Below are 22,755 nucleotides of genomic sequence, written 5' to 3'. Positions count from 1 at the left end.
TAACACTGCTTTATATACGACTTTATCTTGAGCATGTTATCTATTGGTTAGTTTTTTCTGTTTCCCAAATTTAGTTGTGCTTTTACCATTCTGGTAAAGTGGTCATGAAGATGGAATTGCCTTATTGCGGTTGCAAGTCCAATTATTGCCTTTATTTTGTCTTGTGTGGCCTTCAATTGAACTGCTCTCTCTCCCTCGCCTCCCCCCCTCTGAACATTTTTAATGGTTTTCATCTGTTTGTTTTTTAATCCCATGTTCAGAGAACTTGATTTAAAGAGACATGGCCTGAAGCTTTTAAAGAGGATCCCTTCATCATTTACTCCTTGTCTTGATGGACGGTATCTTCTTTTGGGCCCTGATGCAACATTCAACCATTCAGAGATTTCCAAGTTCTCCCAAAAGGACGCAATAGCGTACCCTAGGTACTTTCCTGGATATATTTTGCTTACACTGATTGAGTTGAGCTTGCTATGCATGTTTTCCTATATCTTTTATTCCATCTGTCTCAAGTATATTTAGCTTACGAACCTTTATAATAATAATAAAAAAGTATATTTAGCTTATGGGATTTTTTTGTCTCTACATTTGGTGATCGCATTCTGGTTTTGTCATTTTCATTTGAAGGTTTTTATTTTCAATAGCTGCTTTTTTTCTTCATTTTTTTTTTTTACACACACACACACTCACACCCACACTCCACACAAACACACACCACATGGGTACTCGAACCCAGTGTTGAAACAGTCCGTCTACCATTGATCCATGGAGGTGATGAAATTAGGCATGCATTGTGGTCTATAATTGTCCATGTGTGCTTTTAGGCCATAAGATGGAACCTTTTATTTGCTTTTGTTATCCGTATTCCTCTCATTTCATCAGTTGTTTAGGATTTTTATCTCCAAAGAAACCAGAGTTCACATGAAACTGATGCTAAGACCTGATCTGACCTGACCCGCTCTCTGATAATGCATGCTTTAGATAAGATTTCTGTAGTATTCAATGGTTCTCAATTACTAGAATTAAAACATGTGGTGCTGATGTATTTGTAGCGTCACTCGTTAATCTATTCGTACTAGCAGCTTTTTTTGTCAGTCTAGGGCACATTACAAAGTTTAGTTACATGTTTGTCAGCATGCACAGGGAGTCCAATTTTTCAGAAGAATCTCCTTTGTTTTTATTTATTTATTTATTTTTATGATACCTTTGAAGTTTACCTTAACAAATGGAAAGTGTGCAGTTAACATACTTTAGTGAATTGTTGGGTGTTCACTTGTCTGAGGTTGAAGTGTCTAGATTTTCTGAATCCTTAAGCTGTAGGGTTGGGTTGTTCCCTTCTTCCTATCTAGGTTTGCCCCTCTACATTGGTATGCCTGTTAAGCATCTCTAGGATCCGGTTATCGAGAGAATGGAGAGAAAGTTGTCTCCTTGGAAAGCAAGTTGTTGTCTTTGGGTGGTAGAATTACCCTTGTGAAGGCTGCCCAGTCCAATCTCCTGGTGTATTATCTTTCACTTTTTAAGTGCCCTAAATTTGTTGTTGATAGATTGGACAAGCTCCGCCAAGATTTCCTTTGGTAAGGTGGAGAGTCTGGAGGTAAATTTCACCTTCTAATATGAAAGGAGGTCTGTAGGCCTTATAAGGGAGGGGGTGTTGATCTCCGTAGGTTGGATATTGCCAATTCGGCTCTCCTTGGTAAGTGGGTCTGGAGATTTGGCTTTGAAGAGCTTAGCTGGTAGAGCTCCATTATCACTGTAAAATATAGGCTCTCCCCTCTGGGATGGTGGACAAAGGATTACTCCCTGTATTGAGCATCCTCCCTATAGCTCAGGTAGCTGTTTCTGTTGCCCTCGAGGAGGGCTCGAGAGTGAGATTCTAGGAAGACATACGGCGTTGAGATCTTTCCTTCTTTGTCCAGGGTCTCCTCCCAGGCTGATGTTTCGATGGATAGTTATTTTTCGGGTTCCAATTCCAATGGAGTTTGATCCCCTTTGTGTCATTGGAATCTCTCTGACATTGAATTCGCTGAGCTTCTTCAGTTTTTGACTTGCTTGCAGGGGATTCAACCCATCTTGAGTGTGGGAGATTCGTTGGTGTGGCTTAGAGATAATTCTAGGAAGTTCTCCGTAAAGTCTTTTTACTCAGTTCTTTAGCTCAAACCTCCGACATCTTGCTTCCACACTACCTACATCTGGTCTTATGGTGCCCAGCCGAAGGTGGCAGCCTTTACTTGGCTCGCTGGCAGAAGTAGAATTCTGACTATAGATAATCTCCGCAAGAGAGTGATGGTATTGCCAAACGCTTGTCATTTTTGCCTGAACGTCGTGAACGATACTAAGTCAGTTGACTTGCTGATGCTCCACTGTCATTTCTCTTGGTATGATGGCTGCGGCATGAAGATAGGCAAATCCCAATGGCGGGTAGCTTTGTTGGCTGTCTCGTGGGCGGTTTGGCAGTGGGAGAAATGATCGGTGTTTCAGGAATGGTTCCTCTTTGTGGGTAGGGTTGTAACTAAGGTTTTTCTGTTAGTTAGGGATTGAACTTCTAGAGGGTTGGGTCCTTTTTGTTTTAGTTTTGTTTTTGATTTTTGTGCGGTTCTTGGGGTGGCTTTTGCGCGCGGGTTTGTTCCTCGTCTTTGTTGGTGTCTTCCTTTTTCTTTTTCTTTTTTTACTTTAGGCCCTTAATAAAGCGCATTATCTTTCAAAAGAAAAGGTATGCAATTAACATGCGGTATCTGTTCCTTGAGTCCCTAGTTTGCTCCAGGAAGGTCTAAGAGTTCATGTTCTAAAAGTGGTAGTGTTCAAAAGAATGGTGCATCTTTTGATCGATGGATCATGAACTTGGTTATCTATCTTTGATCAACTATTCAACCGGCTCAGCTAATCTAGTTAGGAATATTCATGCTGTGACCCCTCAAAATTGTAGCATGTAACATAGAAATTTGAAAGACTTTGGCACGTGAGCGATATGATTTTTGTGCATTTAGTTGATGCACAATGATATCTGAGTGAATTGGTCACTAGTTTCTATACAACCCATATCTTACTCAGGGCAAAAAAAAAAAAAAAAAAAATCATTGTAAAAGATTGAGCTAAAACATGGAAATGAGCTACAGCTACTACTTTAAATTAAAGGGGCACTAGTGGTCTAGTGGTAGAATAGTACCCTGCCTTGGTATAGGCCTGTGTTCAATTCCTGGTTAACGCATCTCTTCTTTTGTGAGTCCATAGTAGTCAAGTATGGACAGAGTATTTGGCTTGTGTGCAGCTGACATGGGTTCAAATGTTAACAAAAGTTTAATACTGCCCTGTGATCAAAATTTCTTATACACTTGGAGGATTATGAATGTTGACATGAAATGTGAAAAAACACAATCAAGATTCAAGTATGGGTGGGTGGAGGGGTAGATTTTGGCCTATTCCTGGGATGCTTGTAGACGTCCTCATACTCTTACTCTTCTAATAAGTTCTAAGAGGGCACTAAATTCCAAGGATTTGTTGACTGAATAATTTGATATCTCTGAGATCAGGTTGTTTGGACCTTGAGATGCAAAATGGTTTCTAGAGAGCCGTAGAACAATTTATGGTAAACCATTAAAAACTAAAGGGGCTTTAGTTTGCACTGTCGTGGATCTAATCTAGCAATATGGGATAGGGAGTTTTTTTTTTGGAAGAGTTGGGGTAGGGAGTGTCACTTGAGTTTTTTTTTTGCCCTTGTGCAGAAGGATTTTGATTTCAAATATTTGAAGTTTTGGTGCAGCACGCGTTGAGGTCTACATTGATTGCACTATTCATCATCGAGCGGACCACGATCATGGTTCGCAAAGAACTAGATTTCTGAAGTAGTGCACGAGGATCAGCATATTCGACCTAGGAAGACTGCAAAGTTCACTCGTGAGTGCTATGGGCAATGCGTTCGGACGTCAATCGAGTGGGTGCCGGATGTGCCAATCTATTGGTTCATCATTCTCATCAAAAGACCATGCCAAATCAAAAATATTCAGTAGAGGAGAGCCACCAATATTGTGGAACATCACTTACCCGTTGAAAAGGCATTTTCGCCAAATAGTGATGTTTGGAAGCTAGGGTTGTCAATGCCTCAACGCGTTGGGTTCGGGTCAGGTCCAGGGGTACCCCTACCTCGCCAGCTTGCACCCCAGGTACCATCAGGTTGGGTCCCCCTGGCTCCAGGTACTCTATTTTGAGATTCCAGACCCGGTATCGGCCAGGTTTCGGGTCCGGTTCTGGGTACCCTTTGGGTCTTTGGAATTCAAGTACAAATCAAGTCTCGATAGTGCTTACATTGGGTTCAAGCTAGCCTTCAAATGATGCAAAGCCTTCCTAACCACATTTTTTGAATTGAACTTAACCATCTAATTATCAAAATGAAGATAATTTAGATTTAAGGGTAGTCCTACTAAGGTTACAACATTGTTCAGAGTATCCCTGATATTATTGAAATATCTCCAATATTATCTATATCTCCAACTCGATGATACTGATAACACTACTAGTACAAAAATTCCAGGTATTGGTGATACATCGGTACGTATTGCCAATATTTTTTATTGTGTAAATTCCAGTTATCTCTTATATTGCCAATGTATCGGTATCGCCAGTGCATTGCCAATATTTTCGACTATGTAAATACCTTATATCTATTGTATCCATTTTCTCCAACTCTTACATTTTCAGTTTAACCATTGTGCATATTCTATAGTCAGTTCAAGGGGCCAATAGTTACACAACTAATCATTCTAATCAATCAAATCAGCAAGAGGAATACTAGTATGTTGCGCTTACTACATAAAACTTCTATGCAGTAACCTCTGCTGGTGCATGTCCGCAAACATGTGGTGTTTTGAACTGTTGTTCTGGTGGGCCATCACGTGGATAGGCAATATCCCAAAAATCAAATGGAGTAGACTGTCATGGCCTCCAATAAGCGAACTGTAAAGAAATAGTTAGAGCAGTGGTCCACAATGAACTGGTAAAACTAACAACAAATGGATGGTATGGTTGTCCAATCACTGCATTTTTGGTCTATAGCCCATGACATAGTAGCCCCCCAGATCAATGGTGATGCAGGACAATTAACCGCTTGCTCTAAAAGCTCGAATTGTTGGAGTACGAAGAATTAATCCCTTTATCTTATAGCTCAAGCCCCACATCGCATGGGTTAGGACCTCGGCCGAACCCCTTTTGTGGGCCCCAAATCACATGGGCCGCCCACCCCGAGCGTGTCCCCACATCCCACGGGCTATCCCACTCGAGTCCGATGTGAAATGCGCATTAATCACCCTTGGTGAGGAGTCTCGAATACGAGACCTCCGTGAGTCGCACTCACCCCGAGTGTGCCTCTGCATCCCACAAGCGACCCCACTCGAGCCCGGTGTGAAAATGCCCCTACATTAAATGGTCTCAATCACTGCATGTTTCCATGTGCACGTCAAGGTGGGAACTGAATAGAACTTTTCATGTAGCATGCCTCCACAGTAGCATCCCTCGATCGGCAAACCCTCTGAACCAAAGAAGAATCAAGCCTACCCCAATGAGCTGGTATCATTCTACAAATAGCCAACCGAGAAACCAAACGAGAACCAAGTCTACCAACAAATGGAAGTCCTATCATTTGTCCTGATATTTAGATTTATTGAGGGTTTAACTAGATAGGCACTCATTTTTTTCCTTAACCAGTAATGATGTCTGGATTAGATATGATGAATGGCAAAATGCTGATGCAAGTGAAATAAGCTATTCTAGTATATAAAAAAAATCTTCTAAGGGATGTTTGTGAGATTGAAAATTAGCATCTGACCTTAGTAGTCCTCTGATTATCAGATGTCATGTGTAAGTACTTTTAATGATTGTTTCAATGTGTGTGTGCATGTAGAAAGTCTCACCTACAAATAGTTGGTGTGTTGTGCCCACCATGGCATGTGCATGTGATCCAATCGGTCTAATAGGGTCACCCTATAATAAAGGCGGGATGCCCCAGAAAATCACGACGATCCAATCGTCGAGTGAGTGAATATGATGTTTTTAGGTGGTGGTTTATTTCTATTGTGTGGATCGCAAGATAATTGGATCGGCATGATTTTTACGCCGTCCCATTTTCATGGTGGGGCAACCTTGTTAAATGGATTGAATGACATGCATACACCATGGTGGGCCTCACATACAATCAGTTACATATTTTCTTCATCTACAAGTTGTGTATGAGACGTTCCCATCTTTGCATGATGTGCGTATGTAGAGCTGGGCACGGGACGACTCGACTCGACTCGTTCGACTCGTTTAGATCCAACTCGATCCGAACCGAGTGGATGAGTCTATCCAAATTGAGTAGACGTTCAATCCGAACTCAAACTGAGTCGAGTTTGAGTCACCAAGTAACTCGACTCGACCTGAAATCCAACTCGGTACTGACTCTGTGTGTGTGTGTGTGTGAAAGCTTAAATTTTATGCTTCTGATTGGGTAAATTTTACGTTTCTGATCGGGTCACAAGTGCACCTAAGTTTTGAGTTGTGATTTCAGCCCATGGATACCCGACTCGGTACTCGTGACCAGGTCAGACTCGGTCCAGATTAGTTCAGGCCAGACCCAGACTCGGATTGGGTTAGGCATGCTGGACTCGGTACCGAGTCGGGTCGAGTTCGGGTAAGGCCTATTTTAAAACCGGATCAAGTCGGTTCAGCCCCAACTCAGTCCGACTCAACTCGATGCCCACCTCTACGTGTATGCGCCCGCGCATAAGTATGTACCTTGTCTATCTCATGTTCAAGATGCTGATGGTTGTTTCCCAAATCTAGTGCTACCTCATTGCTCTAAAATATAGATTTGATCTTACGCTACTTGGTTCTAATAAACCTTCACTTAGTGATGCTCATTTACTGTCTAGCGTTTTCTTATTTGTAGATATGAGAAGCAGCTTCAGAAGTTCTGTGACTTCATGGATCCTCTTTTGGATTCACCGCCACCTGAAATTAGGTGTGATATTCAATCTTTTACTGGTACGCTGAGAGATAAGGTACAAAAGTCAGTTTTTTGGACTCACCGTCTCCAACAGGCATTGTCTCTGGGACAAACTGATATGCTGTAAGTGTCATTGCTCTTCCTGATGACATGAAGGCACCTTTTCAGATGGGCATGCATGCGCTTAGTTTCTTATTTTCCCAACTAGAAGTTGAACCGGCAAATCATGCATATAGGTTATGTAGTAATTCAAGTTCCAGATTTATCAGATCTTACTGGTTTTCATCTTCCGACACCTTTCTGATTAGAGACTTTCTATTTGTCTCATCCCTAATGTTAACATGCTCAACTTTGACAGGGACTTTCTGGAATTCTTAGTATCCCCAGCATCGAAGGTTTTGAATAACTGGTTTCAGGTTCTCATTCTTAACTAATATGCTCTAGTTTAGGAGTGACTTTTTCATCAGTTAATGTGATTAACATGCCTGATAACTTATATGACAACATAAATTATTACTTTTTTCTCCTGGCTAGTTCAATTCTGCTTGTTTTGTATGTGGATGGGGGGGTGGGTGTTAAAACTGAGACAAAAATGGTTGATTTGTCGTCTGGATTTTGAACAATGCAATGCAGATGCTCACAATGTCATCATTCAATGCCATTACATTGGGAGAAATGTGTGTGTTAGAACTGAGAAGAAAGCGATTGATTTATCCTTTGGGTTCCATAAACAATGCCATACCTGCTATATTAAATAAATAAAATCATTTACTGCAAAACACTAGCGTGACAATTATGATAGTTCTATAATTTACTGAATACCTTTCCTTTCTTAGGTTCAGCACTAATGCAAAGTTGTAAATAAAAATTTTAGAAGTGTACTAATGTGTTAGAATCATGCTATAGCAAGAGGAGCATTTGGACTAGACATCAAGCACAACACTGCAAATTTGTTGCAGACCCTCCTAGTTCTTATGTGTGGATGTTTATTTCTTAATCTTGTCCTTTAAAGGACCTCAGTAGAGTTGATTTTAATTGTCCTCGATAGCATTGGAGCTAACATGTTTAGAATAGGAACCTAAGATCCATTAGCCTTATTGACTAATCAGTCTGTTTTGTTCTGTGGATAACTTCTCTATTTTCAGGCTGATGTGTTAAAGGCAACGCTTGCAACAGATGCTGTAATTGGGAGTATGGTAGATATTTCTAAGGCTGCATCTCTTGGAGTGGAAATGCATTCATTCCACTTTATGGTCTTTTTTGCTATTATTTTCTCTGAAGTTGACAACAATAATTTGAACCTGAAACACATGTGATTACTATGTAGGTCTAGTTTCTAATATGACTGTACCATGTAGGTCCAGTCTGTATTTGATTTGTTTTCTTTTTCTTTTTTCTTTCTTTTTGCGACAGTGCATATGTCATTGATTTCATAGTTTTGTTTCCATCTTTTTTTATCGTTTGCAGTATCAAATGTTTTGAATGCCTGTGATTTTGATTATTGACTAATGTTCTTGGTTTGGATTTATGCCAGTCATCTTCGACGGTTAGAGTTACTACAGTACTTACAATATTATCTTCTCAGTTGTGTCGATTCCTTTAAGAAGCTCTTTATGTTGGCTTTGTACTTCGTCATTGATTATCCTTCAATTTCTACCTTTGTTCTTTTTAATAGGACGATTTATGGAAAATAGTAAGGCCCTTCAGACTCTACTTGGAAGGCTCTACAGAGCAAAATTGTATATTTAAATGATGATTGAGTAAATTATAATTAGATTGTAGGATGAATCTTCATATTGGTCTGAAAAATTACTAAAAACCCACTTTTAAAACAAAAGGCTTGAATGATCTATCCGACTGACCTTAAGTTCCATCTTGGTGTGATTGCCATCATTTGATTTGGCCAAAGAAACTGGGTATATCTATTTCTTCACCCCTCGTATATGGGTATATTAATAGGATCTGACTACTCGATATAGCAGCTTTATGTAGTAGCCTGACTTGATTTGTGGTCAGAAGATTTAATTGCTTTTTAGAATAAGCTAAGAAATTAGATCTGGGAAATAAAAAATTGATTAAGCACATCATTTAAAGGGATCTCTCGGGATTTCCCTTTTGGTTCCCTTGATCATCAAATCAAGTTGAGGATATTGTTTTTTAAAGGGGGGGATGCAGGTAATCATGTAGCCGACACCCATTAGTTGGGAGGAGGCATGGATAATGATGATGATGATGCATGGATGCACGAAAATGTTAATTTAATTTATTTATGCATTTTAAATTTTACTGCTAATACCATGTTACCATTCTAACCTCAAGGGTTTAAGGTATATGACCATTCTAGCATTACCGTTTAATCAGTTTTATATCAAATCTTAATTCTAATGTTCACCATTTAAAGTGCAAATATCATTCTAACCTCAAGATTTTAAGATCTCTGCACTTTTAACACACGCCACGCATGCACGCAATGGCTGCCTATTTACTTTCAGGGGCCTAGGAATTCCCTAATACACTGTTACAATTTTATTTTATTTTTTTAAAATCATGAAATGGATGATACCACACACACACATGAAATGGCTGCCTATTTACTTTCAGGGGCCTAGGAATTCCCTAATACACTGTTACAAATTATTATTATTTTTGGAAATCATGAAATGGATGATACCACACACACACACACACATGAAATGGCTGCCTATTTAGTTTCAGGGGCCTAGGAATTCCCTAATACACTGTTACAATTTTTTATATTTTTTTTGAAATCATGAAATGGATGATACTAAATTAACTGGTAAAACTAGTGGTGCTAACTCTTTCCTCAACACTACCTATTTACTTTTGTGGGCTTAAGGACTCCTTAGCACTTCTATTTAATGACAAAGATTATAAATAAGAGCCGTAAAGGCAGCCAAACAAAAGGGCAGAGATGATGAGGAATCATACTACAACAAAAGGGGGAGAATCAAAATCCAAGAAACATTGAAAGATTCTCTTTATGTTTACATGATTCCAAGAGGTGAAGCATATCCTTGCATTTATACTTCAGGGTGAATCTCATACATGCAATTGGAGGGAAATTCTTTGCAACAGACTTAGACATGAAGTATGTTGTAATTTGTCAATGGCATTCACTATATGCCCTTTGTGTTAACTAGTCAGGGCTTTATCCCCCTTAGCAATGGCAATGTATCTTTAGGAATGTCCTTTATCTTGTTTTCATTCCTCATAAAAAACTGCAGCCGTTTATCCTTGTATATTTCTTTCTGCTTGATAAGAAAAGGGCAGTAACATGATATTGCGTCTGCAACCTCACAAAATTCCAGTTCCGCATCTTGTTTTACCAGTGTTCCTTTTGTTTTTTTTTCCCAATCATGCTTTTTTCTAGGGAGCTGGAGTTTGAAATACTGTTCTACATTTCAATGTGATGAAAACATCTACTGCTTGCAATTTTTTCAAGCAATCTATTTGTTAAAGATCATCATCATCATCATCGAAGCCTTATCCCAAGATTCCCAACTAATTGGGGTAGGCTACATAAATCCTGTTCCACCATTCCACTCTATCAAGCACCATACCTTCAGTTAGATCTAGGTCATCAAATCTTTTCTTACCATGTCCATCCAGGTCCTTTTGGACCTTCCCCTTGCCCTTTTAGAGCATTCAACTTGTACCAACTCAAAAACTTGTACCAACTCACTCCTTACCAGCACGATCACATGACTTAACCATCTAAGTCTACTTTCCCTCATCTTATTACCCTATTAGTGCTACTCCTAAGATCCCTTGAATGCATTCATTCCAATTTATATCCTTCCTCATCTTGCCACTCGTCATTTGCTAAAGAAATGTCTCAATATTCATTTATTTCTGCTCTGAGATATTATTTACTGTTTTTTTCTGTTTGCGCTTCATTGACCATGATACTCCGTATTTAATGTTAGATCCTGAAATTTGATGTGCAGGCAAGTGCCCATACACCAGGCAGTGGGTATGTTTTGCTACATCATGTGATGGGAGAAACTGATGGTGATCGCGGAATTTGGTCGTAAGCTCTCAGCTGCAGCCTTTCCTAATGCCAATGTGATATTTCAGATAATTGTCATCATCAAACCTTGTCCTAGCTATTTGGAACATGATATTGAGATAAATATTAAAACTAGTGAATTGTAGAAGTTCTTATTTGATTTTCAGCTCTTATAATTTACAAGTTTATTGCCTGTTAGTGTTAAAATGTGATTGCACTTAGATCCTTCAAAAAGCTGGAGTATGTAAATCATGTACTTAGATAATGATAATTGACTCATTTTGGATACTCTTGCATATCCTTTCTTCTTCCACAGTCTTCTTTCTCATTTCCTAATATTCAAACTCCAAAATTACCTCAGTTTGGAAATCTAGACCTAATATTTATTGAGTATTTAGAGTGAACCGTACTAGCTATCAACTGGGCTATACAATCTTGGTTGCCTCTTATTTTTTTTCTTTTCTTTTTTTCCTTTTTATTCTCCAAGGTACATTTAGAGTGAAATATATCAGATGCAGGCTGGTTCTTCTAATTTTTTCGGGGTGTGTATTATCTGCAGGTGACTTGGCGCTGGTCAATGAGACTAGAGAAGTAACTTGTGCTAAATTGTAGGTATGTAGATGTAGAGTTAGGGGTCTAAATAACAAAGACTCAGTATTTGGAATGAACTTTAGTGGGAATAGTTTCAGAGGTAAGGCCTTAGTTCAAGTCAATGGCCAGGAGATTCCTCAACATGACAGCTTTGTTATCTTGGCTTTGTATTTCAAGAGGGATGAAAAGATGAGGATGCTCCAATAGAATCGGAGCTGGGTGGATGAGGAGAAGATGTACTCTTGAGTGCTATGTGATTGCCACATGCCAATTTAACTTGAAGAATTTTTTTTTGAACCGCTATTCTACCGCATGTCTTATATGACACGTGTTGGGCTATTTGGAACATGTGCAGCGGACTGGCATTGCAGAGATGAGAATGTTGAGACGGAATTGTGGGTAGATTAAGATGATTCCACCATGTGCAATGAAAACCAAAGATGGGCCTCATAATGAGGGTTGCTATGATTAAAGCTGATGGGCCTGAAAGGATGAGGGGAAGACCTGAAGGCTCAATCATCTTGAATTGAGGTGGTGAGAAGGATACAAAGGACTGTCCACTTGCTGAGGATAGAACATTAGGTAGGAATGAGAATGACTGGTGAAAAATGATTCATAAAACAGACCCCAAATACCTAGGACAGGGCTTCAATGATGACTGCAATGATCATGTTGATGATGATGCACATTCCAACATTTAAACATTAACATTCTTGGAAGTATTTTAAAATTATAATACTCATTCAGGACTAAAAGAGGGTTAGGGATGGGAATATATCTATGATAAGTGCAAGTGTAAATTGGAGATTGCCTCCTCCCAGTGCTCTTAACCTAAATTTCAATGGGAGCTTGTTTGGTAAGCTAGGTCTGAAGAGGTTGGAGTTCTTTGGAATAATTTTTTAATGTTAACGCTTTGCTTTTTAGGAACAATAGTTGAAAGGGATTCTAATGAGGTGGAAGATAGAGGTCTTTAAAGAAAATCCAATTGGTGGAAGGGTCATGTGGTGGATATTTTGTGGGGGACTATGATTCGGCAAATGTGATTTCTTGGGCAAACAATTACTATGAAGAGCCTTGCTGCCTTGCATTCATTGCAAAATAAATTTCAGGATGTAGCAACTTATCTTGACATTGTTTTTGCTCATTGTAGGGGGGATGCTAGTGATTCAGCCAGTAAGTTACCCAAGGAGGGAGCTCTTAAAAGTAACCTAGTTCTAGGACAATCTCTGCCCCCATTGTAATTATTTCTTTAATAAAGTATGATCTCATTATGTTAAAAAACGGAAAGAAAGAAAAAAGAGAACTCATAATACAACCAACCCCATCTCTACCATACCTGTATCTTGAGAACTTGGAGAATCACTCATAGCTGATTCTTGTCATACTCAAACTCCAAAGAAGATCCTTAGTTCTCCCTAATATTTGCCTAATGTGTATGGGGGACAGGGAGACGACTGATCACCTCTTTGTGCACTGCTCCTTTGCTAGCAAAGTTTGGGATCATTTTCTGTCTTGCTTCGTACTGATTGGTGATGCCAAAGACAACAGAGGATCTTTTGTGGTCTTGGCATGGGGGAGGGGTTGATAAATCCAGTAACGTTGTGTGGAGGCTGATCATTATGGCTGTGTTTTTTTTTTAAAAAAATGGGCGATGCTTTCGGAATGAAGAGGCTTAAGGTTATTAGGACAGTTAAACGTCTCGTGTTGGGTTGGGCTGTTTATGTAAAAGCAGTTTCAGTAGTGAATGGTTTCTTTATATTTTTTTATTTTTATTTTGTGGTGTGTTGTATTCTTTTCTTGCTTTTTTGCAGGCTTCTTAATAAATTGTTGTTATCTCTCCACAAAAAAAAAGAAAAAAAAAAAAGAAAAAAAAAAAGAAAGAAAGAAAGAAAGAAAAAGTTATTCATAACATGAGTCATACCTACATAGAGCTAACTAATTAAAATAAGATATTTGAGCTTCCCCTATCCAGACATTTTACATGCCTCTAGGGGCTGTTTGGGAACGAGGATTCCTTGGGTAGGAAATCAAAATAATAATAATAATAATAATAAATAAAATCCACGGACATGGTGTTTTCTAATATTTGTATTGTAAAAGTAGTTGTGGAAATTCACCATGATAATGGCAGTCTTTCAAGGAAAAGTAACTTTTAAAAAAAAAAAAAATTTCCTCTCAAAAAGCTAACCCATGGGCACTTCCACAATAATGCGAGACACATCTGCTATTGACAAGATTTTAGGTTCATTTCCATGGAAATAAAAAACAAACAACGTACACGTCTTCTCTACATTTCCATTGCTTTCCATGTTGATCAATTTCCAAGGGGTTTTCCATGTCCGTGTTTAGATGTCACCCTACCCAAACATCCCCTTGATAAAATAGTTAAAAGAAGATATCCAAGTTTCCCCATATCTAGAGTTTTTTGCGTTCTCAGCCCTTAGACTCTATCTGCTCCTGGAGCCTAACATGGTTTCTAACTCATTTGATGACCTTCCAACACCGCCTTAGCTGAAGACACCCCATCATGCTCCCTTTTCATCTCAAAAACTCCATTAACTCTTTTTTAGTTGCAATCCTAACCAAACTAGGTAAAGTAGCATCCAAGGAAGCCTCACCATACCAAACACCATCCATGAATTGGACCCTATACCCTGGCCAACCCTATTCCTAATGGCCCTTTCTAAATCTAATCCACCCTAATGGTCCTTCATGCCTATAACCTCTTCCCATTCAGCAGGTCTAATCTCCCAACCTTGCTTATGACATCCACAATCTCCCTCCAAAAACTTTCCTACTCCATCTCAAGTCCTTAATCTTGTGAACATGCACTGTCAACCGCACTAAGGCTCCCAAATCTTGGACCCACTTCCTCCTTATGGTAATGGTTTTCTCCTATTGTCTAAGTCAGATCGGTTTCATTCTTGAACAAAACAAGTCACCAGACTCATATGGGCCGAAACACTCCGATACACACAGATACGGGGCGAGTTGTACCGGTTTCGGACCCTTGTCGAGTCGCACACTGGAACCACTAGTTAAATCCATTCTCCCACCTAGATGAAGATATGGGACTCGTATGCATTCCCCTTTGCTCTTCCACAACAAATTCCTTGAATTCTTTCCAATCAAACTCCTGACAGATAAAGAATTTGAAGCTCTACATGTAGGCTCATGTCCTATCAGGTTTGCGGATTCTATTGAAGCAAAGGTGAGGGCTCTTTGGGTTGGTGTGAAGGAGCTTTCCCATAGGCATACACTACAATCACAGCAGACGATTCCTCTAACTTGAGAAAATGGGCCTCATTTGTGGAAGGTTACCCTTGGAGATTGGCTAGATGAGGGGAGGAAATCAGGGAAACTAGGGGGCTCTCACCATTTCTTTTGTTTAATTCTCCTAGGGAAGGAAATGATGTACCTAATGGTTAGCTAGGTAGAGATTTATCACCGATCACTGCTGTCTGGGGAATCCCTCCCTCTGTTATAGTTCTGTTTTGCCTCTCAATAAAATTTCTCCATCCTTCAGAAAGGGAAAAGGAAAAATTAACACCGTAGGAATCTGCAACATTGTCATCAATTAGGCAGCAATGTTAGGCAAGTTTGTTTTATAAGATCAATTCTACACACAACAGTGGATTGTTATTTTCCATGAGGGAAGTCTTTCCTAGTCTTTCCAAGAAATTGAATCCTAGAGCATCTTCTAACTTGTCCATGCCTAATGATCTGCTTGTCAATTGCCCCTCCATGACCTTATTTTGCCTGCTCACTCGTTGTGGTGGGCTAGGGGCCATTACTGGATGAGACCGGTGGCATGTGAGTGGTGTCAATTTGAGCCTCTGCCCTGGCTGATTCTTAGATCCATGTAAAAGAGGAAGATTGAGTTCTAGTGGACAGCTGATAGTAAGACTTTTGCGAATCTACCATTTAAGAGCTGAACCCAAGTTTTGGGAGGAAGACTGACTACACGAACAATGATGACGATGCATAAGTCGCTTTTTAGTCCAAAAGATGGAGTGCCTACTGTTACCACTAAAACGATTGATAAGATCTAGTCAGTGGCCTTGTGGAATGTTTTGTGTAAATGCCATCTTCTATCATAGTTCGTTCCAATTTGTTAAAAGTTATAAACAACTAAAAATTGTGTGGCTATCAAGTGTTATTATGTTTATTTGGAATGACTACAAGGTTTCCTATTTGTTTGCATGAATCTCAGTTAACAAAATGCATAACAAAGACAAAAAATACATGTTGCAGCTATGTTGAAGGTGGGATGGGCTCAGTATCCTTGGCTATTAGTAATGCTGCTAAAGAATCAGGAGCTCATATTGTAACAAATACGGAGGTATCTTCCTTAGAATCACGAATTTCCTATTTCCTTCACAATGCTTTCTTCATGAGGAAACAAGGAAATTCTTTTTTATGATCTATTTGCTGCAAATCTCCAGATTCCACAATGTGGCCACCTTGACCTTGGTAAGACTTGAAAAGCGCATGATGTGGCATCTAATGGTTTTCTAAGATGTATGGATATGACATGCGACTTTCTAACTTGTCGTATGGTGAGTCTTGTGAAAATCAAGGCCTTTCTTCCCAGGGTTGGTGTTGGGGTCCTAATCAATGAGTTTCATGACATTCAATTTCCTTTCGTCTTTGACAAATAGAGACTCCAAATCTTGAAGAAAATGTTACACCATCAATAAATGGGAGGTGCTTGAAGCATAAACTGTTGATCCTCTGTTTGGTGGGTATCAAACATAACCTTCTCTGTTTTATGGCCAATTCGGTGCCAGCTGCGCTTGTCCTTAATTATTTGTCATGCCCTTTGCAAATATCCTCCATTCATTGAACTTTTATTGACATGTACAAAGTTCAGTAAGAATGGTTCATTCAAATGGCTAGAAGTTCCTTTTTTCGTGATCTTCCATGTTCTTGCTTGCCTGAAGCTACTGATTGGGCTGGCTGGTTCTGCTGATGCCATTGGTGGTGCCAGCTGGTCCAACTGGTGCTACCAACTGGTCTGGCTGGTGTCGCCGGAGGCGCTGGCTGGTGCCGTCGCTGCTGCCAGCTGGGAGGAAAGAATAAAGAAAGGAAAGAGAAGAAAGAAAGGAAAGGAAAGAGAAGAAAGGAGGGGAAGAAACAAGGGAAGGAAGAGGAAGATGGGTTTTTTCGATCTTTGAATAACAAAACTTGCTCTGATACCATTTACCTTTCACATGGTGTAGAAGAGGAAGCAAATACAAAAGAATGGTGCACAAGAGGAGCGCCAAAGATAAATACACACTCCCCCAATATAATCCCCTACATGCATAAGTATAATCCAAAACATACACATGAACATACTTACACTCACTCTCCCTACACCTTGTCATAACGATCCTTTTAGCTTAAGGATGTGTAATGATCTTCTGAGGATTGTTTTGTAAACAATTCCCACAGATTTGATTCTTCGTATTCTCAAACTAATGAAAATCATACCTAAGAGGAAAACATAATTAGAGCCCTGTTTTCATTTTTTAAAAATTATTACAGCCGAATATAAACGAACATAAAATGCTCCGTGTTCTCGTTTGTACTCTCAAATTTGAAAGATTCTCATAAATTTATGTTTGTACCACTGGATGCAATTAATTAATATTTCATGCTTTCTTAAAACTCATTTTGAGATAAACCTTGCACATAAGTATGACTTTTCTAAATCTTTCTTTAGAATTTTCAGCACATAACTCTATAAACGAAGAAGATTGTTACCTTCATTTTCTCCATAAATTAGGCAAAACAATGTTTCATTTCTCAATCTTCATAAATGATCTTTTTATTAGTTTTGGCTGCAGATCAAAAAAAAAAAAAAAAAACATACATCGGTGATTGCTTTAATACCTTCCGGAGTTTCTATTGTTTCCTTATCCTACTGCTTGGTTGTTTAGGTTGCACAATTGATGGTTGACAAGGATCATAGAGTAGTAAATGGGGTATGTCCTCTCCTTTAATCTCCTGCTGTTATTGATTTCGTAGAATGCACTGAAATGGTGACTTCTTTGAGCCATATTGGAATGTTTGGTGCAATTATCCAGGTAATGTTGGTTGATGGAACACAAGTGCATTCTTCTGTTGTTTTGTCAAATGCTACCCCATACCTAACTTTCATGGTAAACATCTTATGATGTGTATTTCTTTTCCTTTTTTTTTTTTTTTTTTTTTTCTTTTCCTTTTGTTCTTATGATGTCATTTTCAGGAAGTAAACTGATGTGGATCTCTCAAATGTTTGACCATGCTTCATGCCTTTCTCATTCAGGAATTACTGCCTCATAATGTTCTTCCTGAAGATTTTCTCTGCGCTATTAAAAACTCTGACTACAGCTCGGTAAACTCATCTGTGGAAAATTTCATTTTACTTGTAGAGAATAGACTTCCAAGTACATGTAATCCATCATAATTATCATGTTTTTGAAATATAACTACCATTTATTAAAAGAGCAAAAACAAAACAGTGAAGCAAACAGCTGGAGAAGGGCTGAGGAGCCAACAACAAATGACACTCTCACGCTTCCACCGAAAGGCACTTCGAAGGGACCCAACTGGTTGACAGAAAGAAATAGAACACCATCATCATCGCCACCTTATCCTAATTCCTAACCAATTGCAGTCGGCTACAAATTCCGTTCCACCATTCTATCAAGGACCATATCCTCAGTTAAACCATAGGTCCTTGAAATGTCAAATTGTCGGGATTCATGAGAAAAAGTTATGGTGTAAGTTTGATTCCGGCTGCGAAGCTGACACGAGCCTCCTTTATCTGCACTTGGGACCTTTTTTTTTTTTTTTTGAAAGGTGCACTTGGGACTAGGAACGAGAGTGCAAAATTCTAACTGTTTGAGTTATAGAAAGCAGTACAATCAATAAGCTAAAAAATTTATAAAAATAAACATTAAAAAAACCTAGAAGAAGAAAAAATTGAATCCCAATGGCCTGGGACCTGTAATACATCTTTCTCCATCGCCTTTCTCCAATATCAGGAAAATCCCCTCTCAAAGTGCCATGGAATTCTAGGCCAACCATAGCCAAGTCTACAATTGACCAATGATTCTTCTTTTAATGAACCATACACAAGAACTTTTGTTGTGAAAAATTCTCTTGTTCTCTCCTTCCACACACCCCACAAGATGGCTTTAGGCACCACCCTACATCATTGTTGTTTTTATCATTTTGCCCTAGGAATCATCATATACAGACTAACATGCTAAGTTAGCATGATGCATCTTTTCCTGCCAAGGTATCATATTTGTAGGAGATCAAAGCCATGCAAAAGGTGGGCCCCACCATGAAGATCACCTGGTGTGGAAATTGTGCAGGTCCAATGATTAGGTAGAACACACAGTTCACACCATCATACTTAATGTATGGGCTAGCCAATGTACATATGCAGTTCACTGTTCACCTGATGTGCCAATCAACCCAATTCTTGTTGGCGGGGAAAGTCAACATGCTAACTTAGGTATACGATTGTTCCTCTCAACATTACCACCACCATCATTTTATTTCAAGAGATTATATGCTAAAAATCAAAGAAAATCTTCAATACTTTGTATTGAAGTATGCTACATTGGTGTATCCTAGACACCAATAATATTTGAAAGAAGAAGAAGAAGAGAGAGAGCAGTTAGGATGTATGGGAAATAACAATTTAAACTCCCGCACGGATGAACAAAGACACAATATTGGACTCAATCACATCTTGCACCCTAAACCCTAAGTTCAAGCTCCAACCAATGTGGATCTAAGTTTGCGACAGTTGAGACTTTAGCTGCTCACATGTAGATGAGTTTATAAAGAGTATAAACCCACAGGTTGCGTTATTTGTATCCCATGTTACTGGTTATTACAGTCTTTTTTCAATCATCTTAAAGTTGGCACAAGAGAAGACCAGCCCTTTTCATTTGATTTGTTATGTACTGGATACACCTGATAGATCCAGTGGCAAGACAACTAATAAAGTTGCAGATAAGATCTAGAATATAGAATGAGCAGTAGCTCCCAGTTACAAAGAAGCTCAAAAACTCTTATTGAAGGAAGCGCATGCCAACAATGGAATCATTCTAAATCTAGTGAGTTGCAATTTCATTATCTCCTGGTGACTTTGACTAATTTGATACTCCAAAAAATCCTTGAGGCATTAAGAAGTCTCTAGAAACATTTTCTTGAAGCTTGATGCAGGACCATTCAATCATGCAAATGGGGTCCAAATTGGACACCACTGCTATGCGGTTAAAGATCAGGCTAAGTTAATGGACCAATTGGACTGTGGGGCCTATACCAATCGGATGGTTTATTTAATGGTGTGGTTAATCTGTGGGAACCATGGGGTCACGGATGGTCTAAACAATGGACCAATTGGATTGTGGAGGCCCATAAGTACAGGTGACCGACTTCGGGACAATCTACAAACCGTAACATGTAATTAGGGTTTTGTACAAATCCTCCACCCTTTTAGAATTATACTGGTTGTATATAGAAGTCTTCTAGAGATATTAGGTCTTTTTTGGATCAGTTTCTTTATTTAGTAGGTTTCCAACTTTTATAACTAGTTTTATAGGAGTAGTTGGGTTAATTTAGGGAGGCCTATATGTCAGCCAATAGAAACTAAGCCATGTTTTTCTATAATTAATGAGGATTCTGTATTCAAGGCTTATAAAATACATCCATATATATGATACTGTGGAGATATGCTATGGATTTCAACTGAAAGAGTTTACATTTCTTGTGATTTGAAACAACTTCTGGTAATGAGACTCTTCTAGAAACCCCAGGCAAAAGATCTATAGATTTTCCGTGCTGCGATTCCACGTAATCGTCTCTCTTTTTTTTTTTCTAAATTATCTACTGCAATTGAAGATGTTGACAAGTTTTGGAGCATCTATCGGTGGAATTTGATCTTCAGAATCACTGCATATTCCTATCATAGTTAAGTGAATTTAGTTCCGTCTCAGCTCTTCTCTCAAAGCTGCTAAAGATATTTTGGGTTGTTCCAAAGCTTGCAAGTTGCAATAGATGCTCAGAACTGACACACCGTTAACCTAAAAAAATACACGGTATCTCCTCACTTCAAAGACTCACAAGGATGGTATAACCTACCAGGTGCAATGGGTCTGGAAAACAATACCAATCAAATGTTCCGAGTCTTCTGACCACAAATAGCTCCAACTCCTTTTTATGGTCATCTCTTGAATTTTGTCCTTGTCATTATGTGACCTCAGAATGCCCTTGGTGTTGGGCAAGGGAACCGTCTTGAGTCTCAAGAAGAACAAGGTGACTGGTAATGGTTTTCTTGCAAAACCAAGAAATCCTCCTGGCCTCACTTCCAGCACTCTCCTGGAACACGGCCCATGTTCTCAGTGGAGTGTTTTGATGAAATTGTTGTGAATATAATGAATTGATCTAGGAACTCAGAAAAAAGAGTAGCAATGGTGTTGAAAAAATTTCCCAAATTGCATACAAACGTATTTAAACATGAAAAAAATAAAAAATAAAATCTAGAGGTGCCCCACAAAAATATTAGTGCATGCACCATATCATAAAGTTTAGATGATTTCAGCAGTCTTCAGAAAGGGAATGTTCAGGCAAGTTGGTCTTCTTCTCTATTCCTTGATTCATACACCAATGACCTAAGAGATCATTCTGACAATGCCCTGCAATAATCATACATGGAAAAAGCTTCTTCTTCTTCTTTTACCGAGTATCACATGAAAATTGCTCTGTTCACAATAAATAACCAAAACAATACCCTGTTCACTACATATATTGTTGTGCAAGCATTTCAGACTTGATTTCTGTGGTGAAAATTTTCATCAGGCATGTGCATAAAGGAATGGAGATAATATATGACTCATATGACCTGTTCAGATTCTGACCACATTTCCATGACCAATTGCACTCTGGAAATTTTTGCCAATTTGGATTCTGTTATCGGATTTTGATCTTTTATACATTGGTTGTGCCAGTTCTGCTTCATCTAACAAAAAACATTGAATTTCTGTGCATAAATCTAATGTTTACAGTGATCCTAAATGATGGAGATGGCAGTGGTAGTTAATTGCCTCTTGACCCAGTTCCTCAATGATCAGATGCACACTACATCTGCCTACTCTAAGAATAGTTGTTATTTGCCCCAAATTTATTTGATCTAATTTTCCGGAGCAGGGAACAACAAAAATTAACCTAGCAGTTGACAGACTGCCACAGTTCCAGTGTTGCAAGTCTACTCTTCATGAGGCTGGTCCTCAGCATGTGGGTACCATACACATTGGTGCTGAAAGGTATAGCTTTGCCAAAAAAAAAAGGATCTTTTTTCAGGATGCTTTTCCTCAATTTGTGTAAGAATTATTTTGATGCTCTTTGATATGTTTACCATTAGTGGATCATAGCTCCACCCTTGTTCGGCATTTATCAAAATTTCCATCTCCATGTATAAACTCGCATCGCCCATGCTTAGCTGTTGAAACTTCAGCAATCAAGTTTGTTAGAACCATTTAATCACATGAGCAACAAGGGTGGTAAACCGACCACATATGGTTGTGTATGGAAAGAAAATCTTCTGCCATCATGGTTCAGATGGAGTAAGCCCTATGTGGGTATGACATGTATAAAATGAATTTAAGATTTTAAAAAATGTGTATAAGTTAATAACTTTTCATTCCTTACCTTTCAAAAAAAAAGGTATAAAACTTATTCCTTACAGGGCATGAGATGCCGTCTAGGCAGTCTAGTTAAATGTACAGAATATGGGCAGTGTTTTTTTTTTTTTTGGGAAGGGCAACAAATTTATTAAGGGGCCGTTTGGGTATGAGTAAATGGAGGTAAATAGGTGTAATTGGGAGTAAATGAAGGTAAATGGTAATTGAGGTGTGTTTGGATGTGAGTGAATGCATGTAAATGGAATGAAAATTGAGTAAATGTGCATGTAAATAAAGAGAGGATTTGGAAGTAAATGGGGTGAAATGCCTTTTTGAGCTCCCTTGGAGAGTCGCACGTGTAAAAAAAGGTGTATCTACGCATATGTCTGCCACACGTGTCATGCTAATGATACTTTGAAATAATCCAATGGTCGGCTACATCACTAAAATCACACCAAAATAATGATCCAGACCATCCAAAAGATTGCCATATAAAT

The 22,755-nt window shown here is 38.8% G+C and overlaps 1 protein-coding gene across 5 annotated transcripts in view; it reads left to right on the top strand.

Annotated features, from left to right (window-relative positions):
* The window catches only part of LOC131229472 (uncharacterized), a 43,658-nt gene that overhangs the window by 1,145 nt on the left and 19,758 nt on the right, over positions 1–22,755 (top strand). For 3 of the 5 annotated variants that reach the window (XM_058225434.1, XM_058225433.1, XM_058225435.1), the window contains exons 2-11: positions 261–422; positions 6,914–7,093; positions 7,329–7,386; positions 8,116–8,166; positions 10,939–11,021; positions 15,846–15,933; positions 17,516–17,560; positions 17,663–17,737; positions 17,884–17,952; positions 21,786–21,901. In XM_058225434.1, the coding sequence (XP_058081417.1) occupies positions 261–422; positions 6,914–7,093; positions 7,329–7,386; positions 8,116–8,166; positions 10,939–11,021; positions 15,846–15,933; positions 17,516–17,560; positions 17,663–17,737; positions 17,884–17,952; positions 21,786–21,901 (927 nt within the window). The remainder of the gene's footprint in view (positions 1–260; positions 423–6,913; positions 7,094–7,328; positions 7,387–8,115; positions 8,167–10,938; positions 11,022–15,845; positions 15,934–17,515; positions 17,561–17,662; positions 17,738–17,883; positions 17,953–21,785; positions 21,902–22,755) is intronic. The other 2 variants (XM_058225436.1, XM_058225437.1) reach the window with 2 other exon arrangements.

This window comes from Magnolia sinica, chromosome 16 (assembly GCF_029962835.1).
Source record: "Magnolia sinica isolate HGM2019 chromosome 16, MsV1, whole genome shotgun sequence".
NCBI classification, from domain to species: domain Eukaryota; kingdom Viridiplantae; phylum Streptophyta; class Magnoliopsida; order Magnoliales; family Magnoliaceae; genus Magnolia; species Magnolia sinica.
This window is presented reverse-complemented; position numbering and strand designations above follow the sequence as displayed.